This window comes from Xenopus laevis, chromosome 9_10L (genome assembly GCF_017654675.1).
Source record: "Xenopus laevis strain J_2021 chromosome 9_10L, Xenopus_laevis_v10.1, whole genome shotgun sequence".
Classification (NCBI taxonomy): domain Eukaryota; kingdom Metazoa; phylum Chordata; class Amphibia; order Anura; family Pipidae; genus Xenopus; species Xenopus laevis.
The window spans coordinates 121998583-122023549 of record NC_054387.1 but is presented as its reverse complement, the minus strand read 5'-3'; the positions used below and the strand labels follow the sequence as shown (position 1 = coordinate 122023549).

The 24967-nt window shown below is 41.0% G+C and overlaps 1 protein-coding gene across 2 annotated transcripts; it reads left to right on the top strand.

Annotated features, from left to right (window-relative positions):
- Positions 1-24967, top strand: shmt1.L (serine hydroxymethyltransferase 1 (soluble) L homeolog). Of its 2 annotated transcripts, none has more exon segments than NM_001086887.1 (12): positions 1-73; positions 9911-10034; positions 11879-12024; positions 14984-15099; positions 17264-17424; positions 17703-17784; positions 19192-19404; positions 20130-20246; positions 20456-20578; positions 21244-21360; positions 23334-23444; positions 24600-24954. In NM_001086887.1, coding segments are annotated over 11 exon segments (1458 nt in total). In that variant the 5' UTR covers positions 1-73; positions 9911-9935; the 3' UTR covers positions 24773-24954.

Below are 24967 nucleotides of genomic sequence, written 5' to 3'. Positions count from 1 at the left end.
TGGCGCCGTGGAAGTCGGACCGAGAGGAGCAAAGTGCCATTGAGTTGAGTGAGACCGCTACAGGATTTGTGAGGTGAGTGTGGGATCAGCGGGGCTGAAGTGCAGGCTGGTGAGTGATAGGGGCTGTGAGGGCGGCCAGGGGTTGTGTAGGCGGTGGGCTACACGTGTGCGAGTGGGTGGGCCATGTCTGTGAGCACGTGTTGCAGTATAAGGGTACAAAGTGTAGTCCGTGTACATGTGCTTATATAATATGTTCCTTTATTCCCAGCGATACCAGTGCTCTGTTTATGTAACAGTCTCGTGCTCATCACATGTGCAGTCAGGTTCAGCCGCAAAGCATTGTGGGAAAAGGCAGAGCGGGCATATGCCCACAACATGCCACTCCATCCCCCTGATGTAACACTGGGAATGCTGCTGTATCTTTAGCTGTACATATAAGGGCAGGCTGCATGGTTGCATAGAAATCAGTGCAGTCTGCAGCAAGCACCTAAATTAGCTGCTAGTAATATATGCAGGGTGTGTATTTGATATTCAGGGCTGCCCTCAGAAACCCACCTGTAGGCCCTGTATAAGGGTATTGGTAGTGCCCCGTATAAGGGTATCGGTAGTGCCCACAGCCAGGTCCTAAATGGGGTTCACAATAGGCCCTGGCATTCCAAGCAGCCCCCCACTAGCCCAATAAACAGTGACTGTCTATGGCAACTTACAGCAGCCCCTCTGGCAAATACCAGAATCCACAGATTGCCATTATACCTGTATATCTATGATAGCATCCCTAGTAGTATGTGTACTTTTTTTAAAGGGGTGCTCTTGTCCCTATGAGCTTGCAATCACAATGGGATGCTTGTGGGCAGGAGAACAATAACTGGTTGCTATGGGTTACTGCATGTGGCAGATTAGCTTTTCTGAATTAGATCCACATGGCACCTTTTGACTTTCTTCACAGCCCAACAGTAGCGATGTACATGTTGAGCAGGTTGGCGTTGAAATATGGCCATCCACGTGCGGTAGTGATGTGTGGGCTGGCCCGATACCCGCGGGACCTGCGGGTTTACCCGTGGCAGGTTGGGGCCGACCTTGCACCCCCATTTGCGGGTGGCGGGCGGTTCCGGCTTGAGCTCTTCTTCCTGCTCTCCCCACCCACCACCTTTCACAGCTGGCTTCCGACTTCCACCTTCCTTTTTTATAGACATGCGTCCGGCTCATCCCGCCCCTTTTGTGACGTCTTCGGCGGGGCAGGTCTATGAATGGAAGACGGACTTGGGCAGGCACGGGTGGAAGGAATCCCACATCACTAACGTGCGTGTCAGAAGTACTCTCCTGTTTCTGAATGTTCCCTGTGTTGGAACCAGGGCCATTCACCAAAGTAGCGTATAGATCGAGAAGGCGCGGGGGTTAGAAGGTGCCGTTATCCATGGGTAGACAGAGTGCAGTGGTAGGCGAAGAAGCCTATTTGCTACCTAAACTGCATCTGCATTTAGTGTTATTGATTTACCTATTTTGCGCAGTTAAGGGGCACTTCAAGATAAAATCTTCCCTGTCCATCCTGATGTTGAAGGAGGAAGTGTATTCATTACATTTAGGGGCAGATTTATTAAGGGTCGAGTTGTATTTTCCATTTTTTTGGTCAAAAATCAATTGTTTCTGGGTAAAAAAAAAAAAAAAAACTCACATTTTTCAAGATTTTTTAATAACCTGACCCTGACTCAAATCTGAAAATACTTTAAATATTTTTTGATGGTTTTGCTCGAAAACTTCTAATCGATTCAAGTTTTCATGTTGTAATCCCTAAACTCTCTGATTCGAGTTTTTTCTTAAATTGGAAACAATTTGAGTTGTGAGTTCATTCGAGGTTTAAAATGTTCACATAACTAAAATTCGACCTTAAATAACCCCCTTAAAGACATCCTATTTCCCAAAGGCATTACTATAATGACAGGTTCGAAATTATCCCATACTTCAATCAGCCCCTCTTCAAAGCCAAATTGTCGTACCTTTACCTTAATCTTCAGACTCTGAAGGATCTGGTCAGAGTCATCAACGCACACATTCTTTCTAACTTGTGTTGGTTATTCCTCACAGAGCAAATGATAATCGCCCTACAGATCCACATGCAGACAATCAGGGCTTCTAACGGAGAAAGCCAATAAGAAATTTAGGGACGATGGTGTATGTGTTTTAAAGGTTGATGCTGAGGTCCTGTAGAAGGACACGTGTCTCCGAGACAAAATCTGCCCTCCAGTGATTGGTTCAGCCTTTCAGGATGCAGTCACTTTCCCTAGATTCATTTCGCTGTTCTTCCCCAGACCACGGGCTCCAGTGCTTTCATTCTGAGGTTAAATAAATGGGATTCTTGCTTATCACATATGACAAATTTGTGTTCTATGCAAGTGTATGGTCACCTGGTAAACATTATATCCCCCCCCCATGTAACATGTGCCAAACGCAGGGCGCCATCAGGGGGGCATAGGGGGTACAAGTTTACTGGGCCCGGGCCTGAAGGGGGGCCTGGCAGTGCTGAACTTTTCGAAAGAGCAGGGCCCCACTTGACAGCGCCGAAGTTGTGCCGCCTCCTTCCCGAAATCCCGAACAGCCGAAATGCGGAAGTGTCGAAAAAGCCGAACAGCTGAAGTACCGAAGCGGCGAAAAGACCAGAAATCACAAAAACAGTTGAAGCACTGAAACGACCTGGAGTCATGGAAACAGCCGAAATTGAAGTCCTGAAGTGCCGAAAAGACCCGGATTCACGGAAACAGCCAAATTGAAGCACTGAAAAGACCCGGAGTCATGGAAACAGCCGAAATTGAAGTCTTGAAGAGCTGAAAAGACCCGGAGTCACGGAAACAGCCGAAATTGAAGTCCTGAAGCGCTGAAAAGACCCCGGGTCATGGAAACAGCCGAAATTGAAGCACTGAAACGACCTGGAGTCATGTAAACAGCCGAAAATGAAGTCCTGAAACTCTTAAAATACCCGGTGTCACAGAAACAGCTGAAATTGAAGTCCTGAAGTGCCGAAAAGACCCGGATTCACGGAAACAGCCAAATTGAAGCACTGAAAAGACCCCGGGTCATGAAAGGAGGCGAAGTTGAAGTCCTGAAGCCACAAGTTAAATTCTACTGAACACCAATATGTGTTTTTCTATTTTTTTAATCCCCTGGCCACCAATGTATTTTTAAAAAATATTCTTTGGGGCCCCAATTTTGTTTTTTTAATTTGTAAGGGGGGCCCTGGCACCAATGCTTTTTAAAAAAAACTTTTAGGGGGGGCCCTGGTCCCAATAGCTTTTTATAACTTGTGTGTGGGGGGTTACCTTTTTTAACACTGATGTGTGTGTGTGTGTGTGGTCTTTTTACTGTGATGTGGGTTGGACATGATGGCATTGGACAGGATCCTGGGGTGGGCCAAAAATTTTGTTGTACGGAACCCCGTGATTTCTAACGGCGGCCCTGGCCAAATGTGTACACGTGAAACAAGCAAACTGGGTTAATAGTGTGGTTACTTGCTGTCGGCTGTTCTTACCAGCATGCAGCCTGCTAATCAATAATAAACGTTTTGCACCATCACATCAGACCTTTGATATTTTGGTTGCACTCGAGTTGTTCTCTGAGCCATGGGCTGCCCTTGGAAAGTTAATATTTAAGACTTGTTTTCTTGTTGTGGCTGCTGTTTAACCTAATATTAATACTGTGTGTGCTATTCTACTGTACGTTTTTATCCAAATAATCCAAATTTTAAAAAATGATTTCCTTTTTCTCTGTAATAATAAAACAATAGTTTGTACTTGATTAAAACTAAAATATAATTAATCCTTATTGGAAGCAAAACCAGCCTATTGGGTTTATTTAATGTTTACATGATTTTCTAGTAGACTTAAAGGGGTGCTTTTTTCAGATCACCAGAAATAACGACTTTTTCCAATGACTTTGAATTTTCTATGTGTTACCGTTTTCTAATATTGAAGTTTAAGTTTTCACCTTCTAAAGCAGCTCGGGGGGGGCTGCTTTAGAAGGTGTTCTAAATTGATACATTTAGTTGATACATTTCTTATCTTTGTCCCTGCTGAGAAAAATCTGTGGGTTTCGTTACAGGCAGCTGTTAGACTTGATACAACTGTTGCTAATACTCCAGAGATGCTGCTGAGAAATGTTTCAACTAAATGTTGCAAAATTGTAACAGTTCAGAGTCTGCACCTGGATTACTGAGCTGCCAGACTCAAACTCAAGAGACACGAACATTTTGGAAAAATGTAAACTTAGATTTTGGGAAAAACGGTAAAAAATAAATAATGGAAAGTAATTGAAAAAAGTCTGGGGAACAATCTGAAAAAAGTGTTTGGAAGGTGAACAATGAAGATCCAAATTACGGAAAGATCTAGATCTTATCTGGAAGCCCCAGGTCCCGAGCATTCTGGATAACCGGTCCTGTCATACCTGTAATAAGAACAATTAAGACAATATTCTGGCAATTAATTGCCAAGACAACAATTGTAAGAAAGTTATATCTGAGAAATAGTAGTGACAGTCACCCATTGATATTATCAGATAGGCATAACATGGAGAGATAGAAATCTTCTAAATGACTGATCGCCATGGTACGAGAAATATCGGTACAATTATTCCACACGCGGTCTGACTATATCGTTGCTTTATCTGTGTTACTAGGAATTAAATTATAGGAATTAAACGTGTTCCTCTGATTAAGGTGCTTTGAGCCATCTCACAAGGGCAGAGGGCAGGTGATAATGTAACTAGCTGTGTAAGCCCTTCACTAGTAGTTATTTAGGACACCTATCTCTTTGGGGTTTTCCAACAGGTTTTCAGATGAATTTTTTGATTTTCAACTCTCTTGCACACAAGATGCACACAAAGGAAATTGAGAGTTAATAAGGGAGTGTCTTAATAGTAAGTGCATCTGTGACATGAATTTTATAATGTGATGGCTCCCTGCTCAGGGACAGAATTGTATAAGTAACTGGAGGCACCTGAACAGGTCCAAAGTGAGGCAGGCTGTAGGATTAAGCTCTCGTTTATACCTGCCTTCAGCAGAACAGTTGCTAATGAGTCTAAAGAGTAGATGGAAGAGTGGATAAATACTGGAACTCTGTAGCATGGGGCTGCTTCAGGTTCTTTAAACACTTCTTTTTTTTTTTTTTGTTTAAGGGCAATGACACATGGGGAGTATTGATTCTATATACAAGGGTATTTTCAGGCGTTTGGCCATAGAGAGCATCATTACTCTAGTAACTTTAAAAAAGTCTTTAAAGGACCAGTAACATCCAAAAAAATGTAAAAAAAAATTGTATACTACGAAAAATATAACCCACCAACGCAAATTAAGTTACCAAATCTCCGCTTGTGCTCCTCTTCAGAAAAGGCGACAGGGCGACAATCCATCATGCGGTGCTCCATTTCTCCTCCCTGGCTATCTCCTATAAGGAAGGAGGAGAAATCGAGAGCCGCGCAATGGATCACCCAATCACCTTTTCTGAAGAGGAGCACAAGCAGAGATTAAGTTATTTCTAAATAAAGACTTTGCGATTTTAAAGTTTAAAGGGGACCCATCGCCCAAAAAAATTATTCCAAATCTTATTTTATCATGCAAGTCAAGCAAAATTAACTTTAATTACATTGTGTAAATTATTTGAATCTTGTTTCCATCAGTCTGGGAATTCATAATTATAGCAAGCAGGCAGGAGCCATTTTGTGGACACTGTTATTAAGACAAGCCTTGTGTCATCTCAGAATCTTGTTGGTGCACCAGAATGGGGGACCTGATGTCCATCCCCATGCCCTGGCTGCACAATTAAATGGTTGAGAGAACTGGGGGAATGTGGGGAGAGCAGTGACATCTGGGAAGTGCTGAATGGAAAGTGAAAGTAATTGCTTTCCCCGCCTCTATGCCTAGGCATAGAGGAGGGGCAGGCAATAGTTGATTGACAGCTGAGATTTTTTTTTAAAATGAGTTTACAACAGCTATGAACGCTTTAATAAAAAAAAAGAATGTGGATTTCATGTTTAATTTGAAAAGGACTTTTATTATACAGTTTTTAATATCTAGGTAACAGGTCCACTTTTAATTTTTTTTTTTTTTTTTTTCCGTATACAAACAATTTAAAAAAAAAAAAATTGATGTTACTGATCCTTTAAAGTCCCTGACCCAACCATTCCATAGGCTTAATCTGAATTTGCCTGACAAATGCCAGTGCTTGTCTCAAGAGATTAGTCTGAAAAGGTAGTTGTTTCCTACTCCACTCACTTATGTCACTTGTCTGCCAAAGGCAGCTAGAACTGAGGGCCTAATCCTACAGCCTGCTTATTTTATGAACCAAATGCTGCATGGCAAGTAGCTAAAAATTTTGCGCTGGAAAATAGCCCTGAGTTACACTGACCTAAGAGGCCAGTTTACCCTTTCTTGAAGGGAGGCTGACTTAAAGGAACAGTGACACCAAAAAATTAAAGTGTTTGTTTTAAAGGAATGACAATATAAAGTAATGTTGCCCTGCACTGGTAAAACTGATGTGTTTGCTTCATAAACACTACTATCGTTTATATAAACAAGCTGCTGTGTAGCCATGGGGGCAGCCATTCAAGCACAGGATACACAGTAGATAACAGATAAGTACTACTATAGTTTATATAAGCAAGTTGCTGTGTAGCCATGGGGGCAGCCATTCAAGCACAGGATACACAGTAGATAACAGATAAGTACTACTATAGTTTATATAAACAAGCTGCTGTGTAGCCATGGGGGCAGCCATTCAAGCACAGGATACACAGTAGATAACAGATCAGTATTACTATAGTTTATATAAACAAGCTGCTGTGTAGCCATGGGGGCAGCCATTCAAGCACAGGATACACAGTAGATAACAGATAAGTACTACTATAGTTTATATAAACAAGCTGCTGTGTAGCCATGGGGGCAGCCATTCAAGCACAGGATACACAGTAGATAACAGATAAGTACTACTATAGATTATATAAACAAGCTGCTGTGTAGCCATGGGGGCAGCCATTCAAGCACAGGATACACAGTAGATAACAGATAAGTACTACTATAGTTTATATAAATAAGCTGCTGTGTAGCCATGGGGGCAGCCATTCAAGCACAGGATACACAGTAGATAACAGATAAGTTCTGAAGAATCCCATTGTATACTACAGAGCTTATCTGCGGTGTGTCATGTGCCTTTTCTCAGCTTTTAATGGCTGCCCCCATGGCTACACATCAGCTTATTTATATAAACTACAGTAAGCACACCAGTTTTACCAGAGCAGGGCATCATAACATTATATTTTCATTACTTTAAAACACTTTAATTTGTTGGTGTTACTGTTCCTTTAAACAGTCTGCTCGGCATTGGAACTGCTCGGGAGCAACCAGCTATCGTGAGTACCTCCATGTGTTCTAAACATGTAACCAAATGTAGAACATGATGAGAACCACTTGTAGCAGTGAAGGCATTAAGCTGGGCTAATTATAGAAAAGGAGAGCAGCTATTCTGAGGCTTCATACTCAATGTAAGTCTATACATGGCTGTGTTGATCGCCTTTCTTTTTATTATTGGTGTTTCATTTTTTTTTTTTTTTTAAAAAAAAAAAAGAATTATGTTTTGGAGGCTTTACTGATCAAAGAGAAAATATGGTACTTTTAAGCTGGCACCATAGGTGCTGCATGGGATGTCATATAAAGGGTTTAAGCAGAGTTATTCAATGATATATAATTCAAGATATGACACTTGTTGAGGCTCCCTTTAGCTGGTATGTGCATTTAATATAAGTATTATGAAGGGGGTACTCCCTGGGATTCTAGAATCTAAAGGAAGTCATTGTCAGGTCTCTCTTGTATATGCAGATATACATACATTTTAACATGTTACCTTGTTATTATTGATGTATTATGCATAATAAAAATATATATTTATTCATTGTGGCTTAATTAAGCTTAAAGGGGAACTATCGCGAAAATGAAAATGTAATATTCGCTTCAACATACGTAATAAGAAACTTTCTAAATACAAACAATTCAAACTTCTGAACCGTTTCTGAAATAATCAAGTTTATGTTCACTATCCCTCTCTCATCATCTGTTTCTCTACATTTAGTCTTCATGCAGCAGTTGGGTGTCAGATATTCATTGACCGTTACTTCCAATATATCTTATAGGGGGGCTCCTTTTGCCTAGAAGATGTATTAAAATCACCATACATCATGTCTCTCTACATGCAGGATTTGTGCAAAAGGCAGTTATTTTGTTTGTACTGGAATCAGTTATTTGAGTGAGCTCCTCTACTAGGAAAGGAAGCCCCTCTATAAGATATATTGGATCATTTATCTGACACCCAACTGCTGCATGAAGACAGAATAAAGATAATTGGATGCAGAGAGAGGGATAGTGAATATAAACTTGATTATTTCAGAAACAATGCAGAATTTTTAGAAACTTCAGTATGAGGAAGCTTATTAAATATTAGCAATAGTTCCCCTTTAAAGGGGTTGCTCACCTTCAAAACACTTCTTTTTTTTTTTTTTTTTTTTTTTTCAATTTAGTTGGTTTTTAGATTGTCCTCCAGAAATAAAGACTCTTTTCAATTACTTTCCATTATTTATTTTGTACTGTTTTTCCAAAGTTGAATGTTGGTGTCTCTGGTGTTTGAGTCTGGCAGCTCAGTAATTCAGGTGCAGATTCTGAACTGTTACAGTTTTACAACATTTAGTTGATCCATTTCTCAGCAGCATCTCTGGAGTTTTAGCAACTATTGTATCACAGTTGCCTTTAATGAAACCCAGAGATTCTGCTCAGCAGGGACAAAGATAAGAAATGTATCAACTAAATGTATCCATTAAGAACAGTTTACAGGGTCGGTGACCCCCCCTTCCCAGGGCTGCTTTGGAAGGTGAAAAAAACCCAAAACATTTACACTTCAGTATTAGAAAATAGAAAGTCATTGGAAAAAGTTATGTCTGGTGATCTATCTGAAAACAACTAGTTGTTTGAAGGTGAACCACCCCTTTAATTAGTGATAAAATCAGTCTGACGTTTCTACTGTTTTTAACCCCCCCCACCCCACCACCACATTTGGGAAAGTGTGGCCTAGTGATATGCAGGTGTAGAATCACACGAATTTACAGGAAATGCACGCAGATGTTTACAGCATAACAGCTACAGTAATAGTCTCATACTGTAAGTGAAATTTCTTCAGTATATAAAGGAAAATTCATTGTAAAATGCCAAGTTGTTAGGGGGTGCCTAACAGCTTGGCAGCCACAATTAATTCTGCCTTTCCTTCTCTTTGCAATTTGTAGGCATTTCAGTGAGATTATTTGCTCACAGTAGGGAAGATTTGTCGATTTGGCGACTAATCTCCCTGTGTGCCACCACCCTTAAAGGAAAACTATACCCCTCAAACAATGTAGGTCTCTTAAAAGATATTGCATAAAACAGCTCATATGTAAAACCCTTCATGTAAATAAACCATTTTCATAATAATATACTTTTTTAGTACATAGGAAAAGAGGTGATGAACTTTAGTCAAACGCAGTGGGTTGCTGCAAAATAAGTGCTTTTATTGAACACTACATGTTTCGAGCTTAGCTCTTTGTCAAGTTAATGAGCCAATTAACAGATGAGTTCTGTCTTTTGCTTCCACACTTCTTCCTGTTAGTTAGAGCTGCAGTATTTCTGGTCAGGTGATCTCTGAGGCAGCACACAGACCATCACAAAATGGTGATTCAAGGCAAACCATGTTGTTCAAGTAGTAATTTTGGGGGTATCGTTTTCCTTTAAAGTTGTAGTACACATTGTTAGGTTTAAAGGGAGATAAGTGGAAGATATTGGAAATAGCTCTCAACAGTGGGCTGTGTACATGTTTGTTGCCATTTTCTCAATTGTTGGGTATTATTTCTTCAGATCCAGCTGAACTGAGAGCAGCACAATGGCAGATTCCACTGAGATCAATGGCCACACACTCCAGGAAACATGGGAATCTCACAACAAGATGGTACTGGAACCACTTGACACCAATGATCCAGAGGTGAGTGGTCCAGCCTGTAGTGTACAATAAACTTCAATATTGATTCATCCCACCCTTGTAATTGGATCCCTTTTTCTTCTTAGGGTAAGGTCACACTGGGAAATTCGGGAAGATTTAGTCGCCCAGCGACTAATCTCCCAGAAGTGCTTCCCCCTGTCTTCCGCCTGCTAGAATGAAAAAACACCTGCGGCATGGCACTTGCAGCACTTTGTTTTCCGAAGTTTCCTCGTGAGGAACTTCAGGCAACTTTGGAAAACGAAGCGTTGTGAGTGCCAAGCCACAAGCATTTTTTTCATTCTAGCAGGCGGAAGACGGGGAAGCAGTTCGGGGGAGATTAGTCGCTGAGTGACTAAATCTCCCCGAATCTCCCAGTGTGACCTAAAGCTGGCCATAGACGCAACGATCCTATCGCACGAATCATTGTACGATCGGACCATCCCATCTCCCGAACTGCCACTAACCATTCAGATCAAATAAAGTAGAAAAAGAACAGATGAGCCGATGTTCTGCCCCTGACAGCAATCGTACGAAAGTTATGTCTGACCAAAGCTGGTGACAGTCTCCCACTGAAAATCCTACGATTGGCAATACATGCAGAGATATTACCTGCAGCCGACCGAAATATTTTAACCTGTCCGATCGACCGATATCCGCCGGACGAAAAATGTCGGGGCACTCCACACACAGTCCGAAAATTGAGGAATTGTACGATCAGATCTTTGCGTCTATGGCCAGCTTTACACATGGGGGCCGATTCACTAAATTCGAGTGAAGGATTCGAAGTAAAAAAACTTTGAATTTCGAAGTATTTGTTGGGCTACTTCGACCATCGAATGGGCTACTTCGACCTTCGACTACGACTTTGAATCGAAGGATTCGTAGTAAAAATCGTTTGACTATTCGACCATTCGATAGTCGAAGTACTGTCTCTTTAAAAAAAACTTCAACCCCCTAGTTCGGCAGCTAAAAGCTACCGAAGTCAATGTTAGCCTATGGGGACCTTCCCCATAGGCTTTCCTAAGTTTTTTTTGATCGAAGGATATTCCTGCGATTGTTGGATTAAAATCCTTCGAATCGTTCGATTCAAAGGATTTTATCGTTAGGTCGAAGGAATAATCCTTCGATCGTACGATCGCAGAATTTGCGCTAAATCCTTCGATATTCGAAGTCGAAGGATTTCAATTCCTAGTCAAATATCGAGGGTTAATTAACCCTCGATATTCGACCCTTAATGAATCAGCCCCTTATAGTGCAAATGTCTATGGCTGAAATCCTATTACTTATGATTGGTGGTAATGTCACATCGGAAATGGCTGTATGCACATGCAATACAGTAGAACCTAGATTTTACATCCCCAGATTTTATGGTTTCACGAAATTGACTGTTTTGATGCAGTCCCTTTCTTCCCCAGATTTGACTTTTCCTGGACTTTACAATGTTACACATGGTCCCCTGACAAATGTAAAACTGGGGTTCTACTTTATTGTATGAAACAAAGTTTAATAAGATTATGTGTGCATGCATGCTGAACGGACAGGTTTGTATTTTTCAGCTGCTTGTGCTCCATGTCAGCCAAAGTTGACACATCAGCAGAGGAAGAAGAGAAGGGGAGTCGTAGCTGTTCTTTATTTCCAGCTGTTTGTACTTTTGTATGTTTTGAATGAATGGCCATACCATGTGTTGTCTTTCTGTATGAACTCTGTCCATCCGACACAATTTTCTGGCATATTACTGCTACAAGTCGGTTTTTTGTTAAGCTCTGACCTGTCTAGCAAAAATACAAAGTTTAACTCTGTAATATTTAATTCTTGATACTCAATCTATCCAACATTATCTCATCAAGGTGTATGAGATCATCCGAAAAGAGAAGCACAGGCAGCGGTACGGCCTGGAACTCATCGCTTCAGAGAACTTTGCAAGCTGTGCTGTTCTGCAGGCTCTGGGCTCCTGTTTGAATAACAAGTATTCCGAGGGCTATCCCGGGCAGAGGTGAGAGATGCAGGCTGTTCATTTATGAGCTCTATTTACTCAACATGGTACACAAGCAGCCTGCTAAGATATTCTGTATCATTATAGGTTAAAGGTTACCTACAAGATAAAAAAAAGTTGCTTGATATGAGCCTCTTTCCTAATGATGTGGAAGGAGGGTGATGAAAGGTTGTGTTGTACTGCCACGGTTAGAAAAGTCATTCCTTGTTTTTGTGAGTATTGAACATGTGAGATGTGGGGAAGGATTCATTCATTGATTGGTGGCTGAGAAGACAGGAGGGTAGTTATAAATTCAGTAGTGAGAATACATATGAAAGTGATAGGTGTTGCAGTACACAGAATTTGCTAAGGAGCTTACACTCTAGAAGGAAGAAACAGAGACAGAAAATGGGAAGGGGCACAAGTTAGTTAGGGGTTTATTGCTGTAGATAAATACTTTCTCTGGTGACTCTTAAAGGAGTTGTTCACCTTCCAAACAGTTTTTCAGTTCAGTTGTTTTCGGAATGTTCCCCAGAAATAAAGAATTTTTTTCACTTACTTTCCATTATTTATTTTTTACTGTTTTCCCAAAATCAAAGTTTAATGTTTGAGTCTGGCAGCTCATCAATTCAGGAGCAGACTTTAAACTGTTACAATTTTGCACCATTAGTTGATCCATTTCTCAGCAGCATCTCTGGAGTATTAGCAACTATTGTATCAATTCTAACAGCTGCCTGTAATGAAACCCAGAGATTCTGCTCAGCAGGGACAAAGATAAGAAATGTATCAACTAAACGTATCAATTTAGAACAGTTTACAGTCGGCGACCCCCCCCCCTTCCAGAGCTGCTTTAGAAGGTGAAAAATTACACTTTACACTTTATATTATATATTATATAATTTTATAATATAACTTTATATTAGAAAAACGGTGACACATAGAAAATAGAAAGTAATTGGAAAAAGTCGTTATTTCTGGTGATCTATCTGAAAACAGTTCTTTGAAGGTGAACAACCCCTTTAAGGAGGTTTAGAGCTAGCATGGGAGCTTGCGCGGCATTCGAAGGTTTAGAGCTAGCATGGCAGCCCGTACGGCATTCAGAGGTTTAGAGCTAGCATGGGAGCTTGTGCGGCATTCGGAGGTTTAGAGCTAGCATCGGAGCTTGCGCGGCATTTCGAAGGTTTAGAGCTAGCATGGCAGCCCCTACGGCATTTGGAGGTTTAGAGCTAGCATGGCAGACCCTATGGCATTTGGAGGTTTAGAGCTAGCATGGCAGCTTGTGCGGCATTCAGAGGTTTAGAGCTAGCATGGGAGCTTGCGCGGCATTCGAAGGTTTAGAGCTAGCATGGGAGCTCGTGTGGCATTTAGGGAGAGTAGGTTTGTGTGGGAGTCGGGTCCATTGGTGAACTGTGTACGCTCATTACATTGTCACATGCTCAGCGTAAGGACCAGGAGGGGAGTGAATGAGGAGAAGAGGGCAGATATATAGAGAGATGCAGAGGAATGCAGGACTGTGAATAACCGAATAAGAATGTTCTACTTGATACATCACTTACCTGGGAGCCAGAAGTGAGACTTTAGTAATGAAGATTTCCATAATGATTAAAAGGATTGCACCCCTATTATTTTAACATTTCTGGCTTGTCGTCTTATTTTTGTGAAAAGGGGACTACAGTAGAACCCCCATTTTAAGTTTAGGGGACCAGGAAAAAATTATGTAAAATCAGGGAAATGTGTTAAAGTAACTTTTTCTTCAAGTACTGAAAGGCTAAACACAGGAGTCTGTTTTACTTTGAGATACAATATTTAGTGTGTTAATAACAAGGGTTAAACATTGCAGGGTTAATGTTACACTATGGGGGACATGTGCAAGACTCTGTCAGTCACATACACAACCTAAAGCAATAAGTGATTTGTGCAGGACTGTATAAGTGGAATTGCAGAACCATGGCACAATATACATCTGGTTAGTATTTTAAACCTCTTTGTTTCACAAATAATAACATTCATAGAGGAAAAAAGCAGTTTTGGGAACATCAGGACACATTTTTTATGTAAAATCCTTGAAAACATTACTTAAAATCATGGAAATGCACCCATTGAAATGCATTATAAATTGGTGGGACCACAAATAAAAAAAAAAAATTTAAAATGCGGGAAAACCTAAAATCAGGGGACTTAAAGGGGACCTGTCACCTGAAAAAAATATTCCAAATCCTATTTTATGACATTAGTCAAGCAAAATAAACTTTAATTACACTGTATAAAGTATTTGAATCTTGTTTCCTTCAGTCTGGGAATTCATAATTATAGCAAACAGGCAGGAGACATATTGTGGACACTGTTATTAAGACAAGCCTTGTATCATCTCAGAATCTTGTTTGTGCACCAGAATGGGGGACCTGATGTCCATCCCCATGTACTGGCTACACAATTAAATGGTTAAGAGAACTGGGGGAACATGGGGAGAGCAGTGACATCTAGGAAGTGCTGAATGGAAAGTGAAAGTAATTGGCATAGAGGCTGGACAGGCAATATATGATTGACAACTGAGATTTTTAAACAAGTTTACAACAGCTATGAATACATTAATAAAAAAATAATTTGGATTTCATGTTTAATTTTAAAAAAATTTTTATGTCTGGATGACAGGTCCACTTTAAAATCGAGGTTTCACTGTATTTATATAGCCCTAGTCCTTCTTGGGACTCCAGGGACTGGGGCTGTCAAATTGGTAGACTACGTGTGGCCCTCTAAAGTATTATTTCTCCAGACCTTTATATGACCACAGCAGATGAACGTTGGACACCCAACAAATTAGTCTAGCTAAATCGCAAAATGTAAATCCTATGATAAACTGTGCCCACTCTCTGATTACTTTCTGAGAGATCTAAATAAGTAAGGTAGCTTTTGCCACATTTTCCAGCATGGTTATTATAATAGACAAGACTTATAATATTCTGTGATGGTGTTGTGCCAGGTACTATGGCGGAACAGAGTTTGTGGATGAGATGGAACGTCTTTGCCAGAAGAGGGCTCTTGAAGTGTATGGTCTGGAACCACAAAAATGGGGCGTCAACGTACAGCCGTACTCTGGTATGTGAGTTATAGTCTATAGAGAAATCTGCAAATATGAAATGGGTTTATGTAATGAGACGGATGTAAGTCAGCCCCAACTGTAGGGGTGTCATCAGAGCCGGACTAGGAGTAAAAAGCAGCCCAGGCAAAAAAAAATAAAAAAATATCAAAGCAGCCCACATGTAAAAACTCAATGGTCTTGCACTCAGCCACACTTATATATTGGGCTAAAACTTATATAGTAGTGTCCACTTAGTGGGTGTTGTCCACCTTCCATGCATGCAGTCAAAAATAATCCTCAAAATACTTAAAATCATAAAAATAGCAGTACTGATGAATGGCATAGGTGCTATAATTCATCTGTGCAGTTGCCTTAATAAATCAACCAACAGCTTGAAAATTAAAGGAAATGGCTGTTATGGGGAACCAATCTGGTGCAATTCCCAATGTATTAATTAAAGCAAGATGCTAGTGGCAATTTTAATAATAAGGTTAGCCAATAAATCCATGCATCATACACCATACAGATAAATTAATTTAAAAAAAACAAATACAATTTGCTGCCTGTGTCAGTGACCACCATTTTAAAGACCAATGTCTTTGCTAGAAATGTACCAATGTTTTACAACACTATTTAAACAGATCAAAAAGCAATAAATAAAGTGGGTAAAAATAGATAGGGCATTCTTGAACATACTAAGAGTTAACAGAAGTTGTCTACTTCTCTCTATTTCTGTGCTTTTCCTTTCTTCTTTCTCCTCTCTTTATTTCTCTTTGTGTTCCCTCATTAATGCCTTATTTAGCCCCAATATCTTTTTATTCATTTTTCTTTGCAAACTTGCCCCATACTTTCTCAAGTCTCCCTTGCTGGTATTCTCCCTGCTAACGCTGGCCACAGAATGTTATTTACATTTAAAATGGGTTAACGATATCTTATCTTCTAATGGTGAGCTCCTCTTCCTTACACAGTGCTGGTCTTATGTGCTACTGGACGGTTAGCACAGAGGTTCAAAGTTCAATACTATGCAAACTGTCCACTCGTGCTGCACGCACTGCAATTAGGGTTGCCACTTGGCCGGTATTTTACCGGCCTGGCCGGTAAAAATGATGGTTGATCCCAATGGAAAAAAGATAAATATATAGGAATGCTGGTATTTTTTTCCAGAAAAGGTGGCAACCATAAGGGTAAGGTCACACCTGGAGATTCAGGGAGATTTAGTTGCCTGGCGACTAATCGCCTCTTCTTTGGGGCGACTAATCTCCCCGAATGTCTTCCCCCGTCTTCCACCTACTATAATGAAAAAATAGTAGGGGACAGGGGGGAGGCAGTTCGGGAGGTTAAGTCGCCCCCCAAAGAAGAGGCGATTAGTCATCTGGCTACTAAGTCTCCCTGAATCTTCAGGTGTGACCTTACTCTAACAGCAATGAAGAAGAGGAGCACTCTGTTAAAAGATATCTATATTTAACCTGTTTTAAATATAAATAACATTCTGTGGCCAGTGTTAGCAGGGAGAATGACAGTCAGGGAGACTTGAGAAAGTTAGCAGCCAGAAAGATTACAGGCTACTGGTGCCACCAGCTGCGCCTGGTTAGAGATTAACTGCACAAGTGGCCCATCTCACCTGTAAATACAGTGGCCCATCAGGCATTTGCCCAAGAGCACATATTGCCAGTCCAGGCCTGGATGTCATGGAAATTACTGTATTTTTGTAAGGATGTTGGCATGACTGTAGATTACAAGGCTCAGTCCTGGTCTGGGATTCTATGGCAACAGCTTACCCATAGCAAAGGAGTGACTGGTATTCCTGTAGTGGTTTAGCTAAGTGGGCGTATAAAGGGTTGTGGGACAAAAGAGGCTTCACAATGCACACCCCAAATTGTGCTTTCTGTAGGACCCGGACTGGCAATCTGTGGGTTCTGGCAAATACCAGAGGGGCTGCTATAAGATGCCGTAGACAGTCACTATTTAGTGGGCTGGTGGGGGGCTGTTTAGGCCTTCCTGTAATTGAAATGCCAAGGCCTATTTTGACTACTAGTCCAGACCTGTGTAGGAAAACCTTTGAACGGCAGTTTACTCTCCATTGATACATTGTTGGTTAGTTAGTGGTTGCTGCTAGTAGATCATGCAGATGTACAAGGGCCTGGTCATTAGTAAATTCACTTTTTACTTTCTCTGCTGCAGGGTCTCCTGCTAACTTTGCAATTTATACCGCCCTGGTGGAGCCTCACGGGAGGATTATGGGTTTGGACCTTCCAGACGGGGGACATCTGACCCACGGCTTCATGACTGACAAGAAGAAAATCTCAGCCACGTCAATATTTTTTGAGTCCATGCCTTACAAGGTGAGATGGTTGACCGTAACTTCATTCTGAACACGTGAAGTTTGACAAAAAAAAATGGTGGGAGGTGACTAGAGGCCCTGAAAACGGTAGTGCCACCTATCTGTATTTCATGCTTTAATAATGGGAAGATACACATACCAAATTGTTAGTTTTAAGGGAAGCCAGAAGGAACCATTGTACTAAAGAACCGCTTGTAACATCACATTAATGCCCAAGATATTTGTACTCCCCGCACCTTCAAATATTCCCCTGGTTTAGTGACCCCCTTTCTTTTTAAGGTTCACCCTGAAACAGGTTATATTGACTATGACAGGCTGGAGGAGAATGCCCGTTTGTTTCACCCCAAGATGATTATTGCAGGTAAGTACAGAGTTACAGTTGAAATATTACTAATGATCGGTAAATGGATTATTCCAAATGGGGGAGATCGTCTTGAAAGTTTTTGTTAAAAGTACGGATGCACTGAGTCCAGGATTCAGTTCGGGATTCGGCCTCTTTCAGCAGGATTTAGATACGGCCGAATCCTTCTGCCCGGTCGAACCAAATCCTAATTTGCATATGCTAATTAGGGGTGGGGAGGGAAATTGGGTGACTTTTTTTGTCATAAAACAAGGAAGTAAAAAATGTTTTCCCCTTCCCACCCCTAATTTGCATATGCAAATTCAGGTTCGGTATTCGGCCAAATCTTTCGCAAAGGATTCAGGGGTTCGGCCAAATCCAAAGTAGTGGATTTGGTGCATCCCTAGTTAAGTGTTGTTCAACTTAAAATTTTTAATATGATTTAATGCTTGATATTCTGAGGCAATTTGCAATTGGGCTTCATTTTTTTTTGTTATATAGGTTTCTGTTTAGCTGCTCTCCAGTTTGGTTTTTCAGCAACTATTTGGTTGCTACGGCCTTATTTATGCTAGCAACCAGGCAGTAGTTTGAATGAGAGACTGGAATATGAATAGTTGAGGGACTGAATAGGAAGTTAAACAATAAAAAGTAATAACAATATAATTCCAGCCTCAGAGAGCACTAGTTTTTTTGCCTGCCAGGGACAGTGACTCCCGTTTGAAAGCTGGAAAGAGGCAAAAGAAAACAAATAATTAAAAAACTATAAATAATGAAGACCAATCGCAAAGTTGCTAAAGATAGGTCAGTCTATAACATACTAAAAGCTAACTTAAAGCGAATTACTCCTTTAAGTTCAAATCTTTGACTTACAAACCATTGTGCTGGTCGTTTTAACCAAAGAGGAAAGACTAATTAAAGGGGTGGTTCACCTTTAAGTTACTTTTTAGTATGTTATAGAATGGTTCATTCTAAGCAACTTTGCAATTGGTCTTTTTTTTTTTTTTTTTTATAATTTTTGAATTATTTGCCTTTTTATCCTGACTCTTTCCACCTTTCAAATGGAGGTCACTGACCCACATCTAAAAAAAACAAATGCTCTGTAAGGCTACAAATGTATTGTTATTGCTACTTTTTATTACTCCTCTTTCTTTTCAGGCCTCTCCTATTCATATATACACATTCAATGCATGGTTGCTAGGGTAAGTTGGACCCTAGCAACCAGATTGCTCAAATTGCAAACCGGAGAGCTGCTGAATAAAAAGCTAAATAACTCAAAAAACCGCACATAAAGAAAACCAACTGCAAATTGCCTCAAAATATCATTCTCTACATCAAACTAAAAGGAGTTGTTCATCTTTCAATTAACTTTAAGTGTTAGCCTAATGAGCCTTTAGGCTTTGTCTCCACTAAATCCATCTGCATTTACAGGTGTTAGCTGTTACTCCCGTAACTTGGATTACGCTCGGATGCGACGTATTGCAGATGAGAATAACGCCGTTCTCATGGCTGACATGGCGCACATTAGCGGGCTCGTAGCAGCCGGGGTTGTTCCTTCCCCATTTGAACACTGCGATGTTGTATCCACCACCACCCATAAGACTCTGCGCGGCTGCCGGTCTGGCATGATCTTCTACCGGAAAGGTGTGTGCATGTCAGGGCACAATAATACAGGAGTCTGGTTGTATAAAAAATGTATTTTTTTCAAAACACATCAGTTAAAAGTGCTGCTCCAGCAGAATTGCACTGAAATCCATTTCTCAAAAGAGCAAACAGTTTTTTTTTATATTTAATATGAAATCTGACATGGGGCTAGACATATTGTCAGTTTCCCAGGTGCCCCCAGTCATGTGACTTGTGCTCTGATGGACTTCATTCACTCTTTATTGCTGTACTGCAAGTTGGAGTGATATCAACCCCCTTCCTCCCCCCCCCCCAGCAGCCTAACAACAGAACAATGGAAAGGTAACCAGATAGCAGCTCCCTAACACAAGATAACAGCTGCCTGGTAGATCTAAGAACAACACTCAATAGTAAAATCGAGGTCCCACTGTGACACATTCAGTTACATTGAGTAGGAGAAACAGCCTGCCAGAAAGCAGTTCCATCCTAAAGTGCTGGCTCTTTCTGAAAGCACATGACCAGGCAAAATGACCTGAGATGCACCTACACACCAATATTACAACTAAAAAAATACACTTGTTGGTTCAGGAATGAGATTCTATATTCTAGAGTGAATTATTTGCAGTGTAAACTGTAATTTAGACATAAAAACTGCATCATAAAAAATCATGATGGAATCCCTTTAAGTATAATATTCAACCTTAAAACCAGCATAAATGAATTGTGTATGTCTTTTTATATTCCAGGAGTCCGCAGTGTGGATCCAAAGACCGGAAAGGAAACGCTCTATAACTATGAGAGCTTGATTAATCAGGCTGTGTTTCCCGGCCTGCAGGGAGGACCCCATAATCACGCCATTGCAGGTAAGCAGGTGACCAGACCAGGTATGTCCTGTCCCATATTAAAGAAGAAGGAAAGGCAATTTACATTGGGGTTAGGTAAGTAAATATAATCACTGGGGGTTGCCAGACACCCTGGGCCGGTGCTCCTAACTTTTGGCACCCCAAGTGTAATTTCCCTATCGTTCTCCTTTAAAGTTCGGTTGCTTACCTGTCGCTTTGCCCTCTTTTAGGAGTCGCCGTCGCCCTGAAACAAGCTCTATCCCCAGAATTCAAACTCTACCAAAAACAAGTTGTTTCCAATTGCAAGGCCTTGTCGTTGGCTATTGAAGAGCTGGGCTACCATGTTGTAACAGGTGAGGAGTGCCTGTTTAATTGGAATTCTTTGTAATCAAACATTAAAGGAGAATTCAACCCGTAATACAAAAAAAACCCCTCCCTACCCTGGGTAGACCCCCCCAGCCGACCTGCCCCCCTCCGGGCAAATTCCCCTAATTTTTTACTCACCCTCCGTGCAGATTCTGGCCTCGGAGTTTACGGCAGCCATCTTCTTCTTCTCCGGTAATCTTCGTGTCTTGACAGCATTTTCTGCGCTTGCTCAGTTGGAGTAAATTTCCAATCCCAAACAACTGCGCATGTGCTGAAAGTCACGTCTGAAAGTTTTTCAGAAATTTTCGTAACTTTCGCCATATGCGCAGTGGTTTCGGGACCGGAGACTTAGCCAACTGCGCATGTGCCAAAAATTCCGGAAAAGACAGAAGAAAGAAGATGGCTCCCGTGAACTCCGAGGTCAGGATATGCACGGAGGGGTGTGTAAAAAATTAGGGGCATTTGCCCAGGAGGGGGGCGGGAGGATGGGGGTTTACCCAGGGGGGGGGCAGGGTTTTTTTTTTTTATTACGGGTTGAATTCTCCTTTAAGTCTGCACTTGTTTTTGACTGGAGGGAAAGGAATGTATTCCTGTTGGCTATTGCTGTGGTCAGTATGAGGGCTGGCATTCTCATTGGCTATTGCCTTTGCAGGTGGATCTGACAATCACCTAATTCTAGTTAACCTTCGTGATAAGAAGACTGATGGAGGCAGGGCCGAGAAGGTGCTTGAAGCTTGCTCCATTGCCTGCAACAAGAACACCTGTCCAGGTGAGTAATGGAGTGGGGGCTGTTATGCTCCATCAAGACTGGGAGGAAAATTATCTCGCAAAAATTCAGTGCAAGATAGAACCTTCTGTCTGGCAAAGGAAATCTGATAGAGGAGTGCAGTGTATTGCAGAAATTTAAGGCACCGGTATGGGATCTATTAAGCTCTCAATTACGGGAAGGCCATTTCCCATAGGCTCTATTTAAATCAAATCATTCTAATTTTAAAATATTTCCTTTTTCTCTCTAATAATGAAACAAGTATGTTCTACTTGATCCTCACTAAGATATGATTAATTATTTTTTAGTAGACTTATGTTTATGGAGATCCAAATTATAGAAAGATCCCTTGTCCTGCGCATTCTGCATAACAGATCCAATACCTGCACTTGCTGTATAGGGAGGAATTAGACACAAGCCCGATCCTGAGCATTCTGGATAACAGATCCAATACCTGCACTTGCTGTATAGGGAGGAATTAGACACAATCATCAGGGCTGTATTTTACAACTCAATAGTCACCCTACATAGACTGTTGAAGGTCACCCTCTCTGTTTTGAACCAGTGCAGTATCGCATAACAACCAGACATTTAGTTTCAGTTTTATTCATATGCGAGTAGCATTGCTGCCTTGCAGAACTGGAGTCTTGGGTTTATTTTTTTGGGTTTATTCCACAGCCTTTGAGGAGTTTTTATGCCTTCCTATTGTTTGCTTGTGTTTCCAAAAGGTGATTTGTTTCCTCCTACACCCCAATATCATACTGGTATGTTAGCTTGTTTGTGTGTTGCGTGAAAGTCATAAAAAGTTTCGATTGTAAGCTCACTAGGGCACTTCCTCTTTAGTGGTAGATGTCTGTACAGGTATAGGATCTGTTATCCAGAATGCTTAGGATCTGGGGCTTTCCGGATAAGGGATCTTCATGTCTCAAGTCTACTTAACCAATAGGCTGGTTTTGCCTCCAATAAGGATAAAAAGAAAACTAAAGCCTAACTAAAGAAGTAGCTAGAAATGTTGTACATTATGCTTTGTGCTTCTGTACCAGCCCAAGATAACCACAGCCCTTTAGCAGCAAAGATCTGTGTCTCCAAAGATGCCCCAGTAGCTCCCCATCTTCTTTTCTGCTGATTCACTGCACATGCTCTGTGCTGCTGTCACTTACTGAGCTTAGGGAGCCACTCACAATATACAGTACACATAGAATAGAAATGTCACAATATAAGGCTGATTAGTAATTAATAAAGATAATTACTACATGGCAGCACAGAAACCAGTGCAATTAGCATCAGAATTTAATAATCAGCAAACCTGTAGCATCAGCTTATATTACAGGGGAAGCTCATTTTCTGCTGGATAATTAGTGACGAGCCCTAAGCTTAGCTTCTCAACAGCCAATCAGAGCCCACTGAGCATGTGAGTGTCACAGACACTTTCCAAGATGGTGACCCCCTGTGACAAGTTTGAAGTCCTGGATCATTGCTGCTATTGACAAGCTCAAACTTTAGCCTCGTGCAATAAGTACAGTTTATAGAACACGGCATTTTTAGACATTGATTTTTAGAGTTTGGTTCTCCTTTAATTATATCTTAGTTGGGATCAAGTACAAGCAACTGTTTTATTATTACAGAGAAAAGGGAAATCATTTTTAAAAATTTGGATTATGTGATTATAATGGAGTCTATGCTTTCTGGATAACGGGTTTCCATATAACAGATCCCATACCTGTATCATATAAATAAAGAATAAGATTACTTGCAGTGTTTTTGGGCTGATGTGTTTGTTAAATCGCACAGTCCTATGGCCGTACATTAAAACCAGTTATTTTAGCGCAGGGAAGGGGGGGTTCACAAGCATTTATTTTTCCTCACCATTTTTTTTTTTTTTTTCGTGCTCCGCTTCTTCTGGGGAGAACACTTGCAAAGTATTACAAATTGTAGTCTGAATTGGGAAACCTCATTATGTGCATATTTAATGGCAGGTGACAAGAGCGCTTTGCGGCCCAGTGGATTGCGGCTTGGGACTCCAGCCCTGACCTCTCGTGGATTCAATGAGGAAGACTTCAAGAAAGTGGCCCAGTTTATTCATAGAGGTGAGCCCAATGCTCCTATACATTCTAACTGACTGTCCTGAGCAGAGTGTGGGTACACTGAGCAAGCGGGGGCCCTGAATTTCACTTGGGAGGGCCACATCTGGCCAGTGGGCTTTCAGCTGTACAGCTTTAATAACTTTACAACTTTAAAGGATAAGTAAACCTTTAAAATAAGTGAGTGTAAAATTAATGCGAGTGCTTATTCTAAGCACGCTTTTAATTTACATTCATTTATTTAAGATATTAAGTGATACATGTAGGGGCAGATTTACATAGGGTCAAATATCGAGGGTTAATTAACCTTCGATATTCGACTGCCGAATGTAAATCCTTCGACATCGAGTATCGAAGTCGAAGGATTTACTGCAAATAGTTTGATCGAACGATAAAATCCTTTGAATCGTTCGATTCGAAGGATTTTAATCCATCGATCAAACGATTTCCCCATAGGCTAACATGGCACCTAGGTAGGTTTTAGCTGGCGAAGTAGGGGGTCGAAGTTTTTTTTTTTTAAAGAAAAAGTACTTAGACTATCGAATGGTCAAATAGTCGAACGATCGTTCGATTCAAAGTCGTAGTGGAAGGTCGAAGTAGCCAAAACAAAAACATTCGAAATTCGAAGTTTTTTTTCTTCTATTCCTTCACTCGAGCTAAGTAAATGGGCCCCGTACTGTTAATATGAATGGATTGTTACAACAGCGCCACTTGCTGGTCATTTTCTGACCATTAAGTAGTCAAGGAATTGGTCAGGAGAAAAAAAAAGGCAGCGCTGATGTTCTTCTGATTAGGAAAGGTGGAATTAAAGAGAAATAAATAATGAATGTAAATGACAAAAGCGCTTAGAATAGTCCCCCTCATCAATTTTACACTCACTTATTTCAAAGGTTTACTTATCCTTTAATAAGTTACCCTAAGGGTTAAGACACAAGGGACATCCCCTTCTTTTCTCATTAACTGCAATGCAAACGTTGTACAATAACCAGTGCTGGTGGTTCTCAAGCTGTAGTTGACCCTTTCAGGTGAATAAGTGTCACTACTGGGGAGGTTTCTACTTTTCATGCTTTACTGCAGTGTGACACTCACATCTCTGCTGTCAGAGAGAACGGCTGCACTTTGGCCCTATCCACTTCAATCCTACAACCTTCTGTATTCCAGGCATTGAGCTGACCCTGGAGATTCAGAAGTCAATGAATCCTGGAGCCACACTGAAGGATTTCAAGGAGAAATTGGCCTCTCAAGATGTCCACACCCCAAAAATCTTGGCCCTGAGGGCCGAGGTGGAGAAATTTGCTGGTACTTTCCCTATCCCTGGACTTCCCGATCTGTGAATGTAATATTTGGGATGTTCCGTAGTGTTTTGATCGTCTTAATTTACACTGCTGTTAATCGTGAACTCTAGACTGGATCCTGTTATACTGTGACTGATGTTTTGTAACGGTTAGAAAACAGACACCCACCTCATTTCACTATACACCCCTGTGGCTTTTTGCTGGTGCTCTGAATAATAAACAAATACAAGAGTC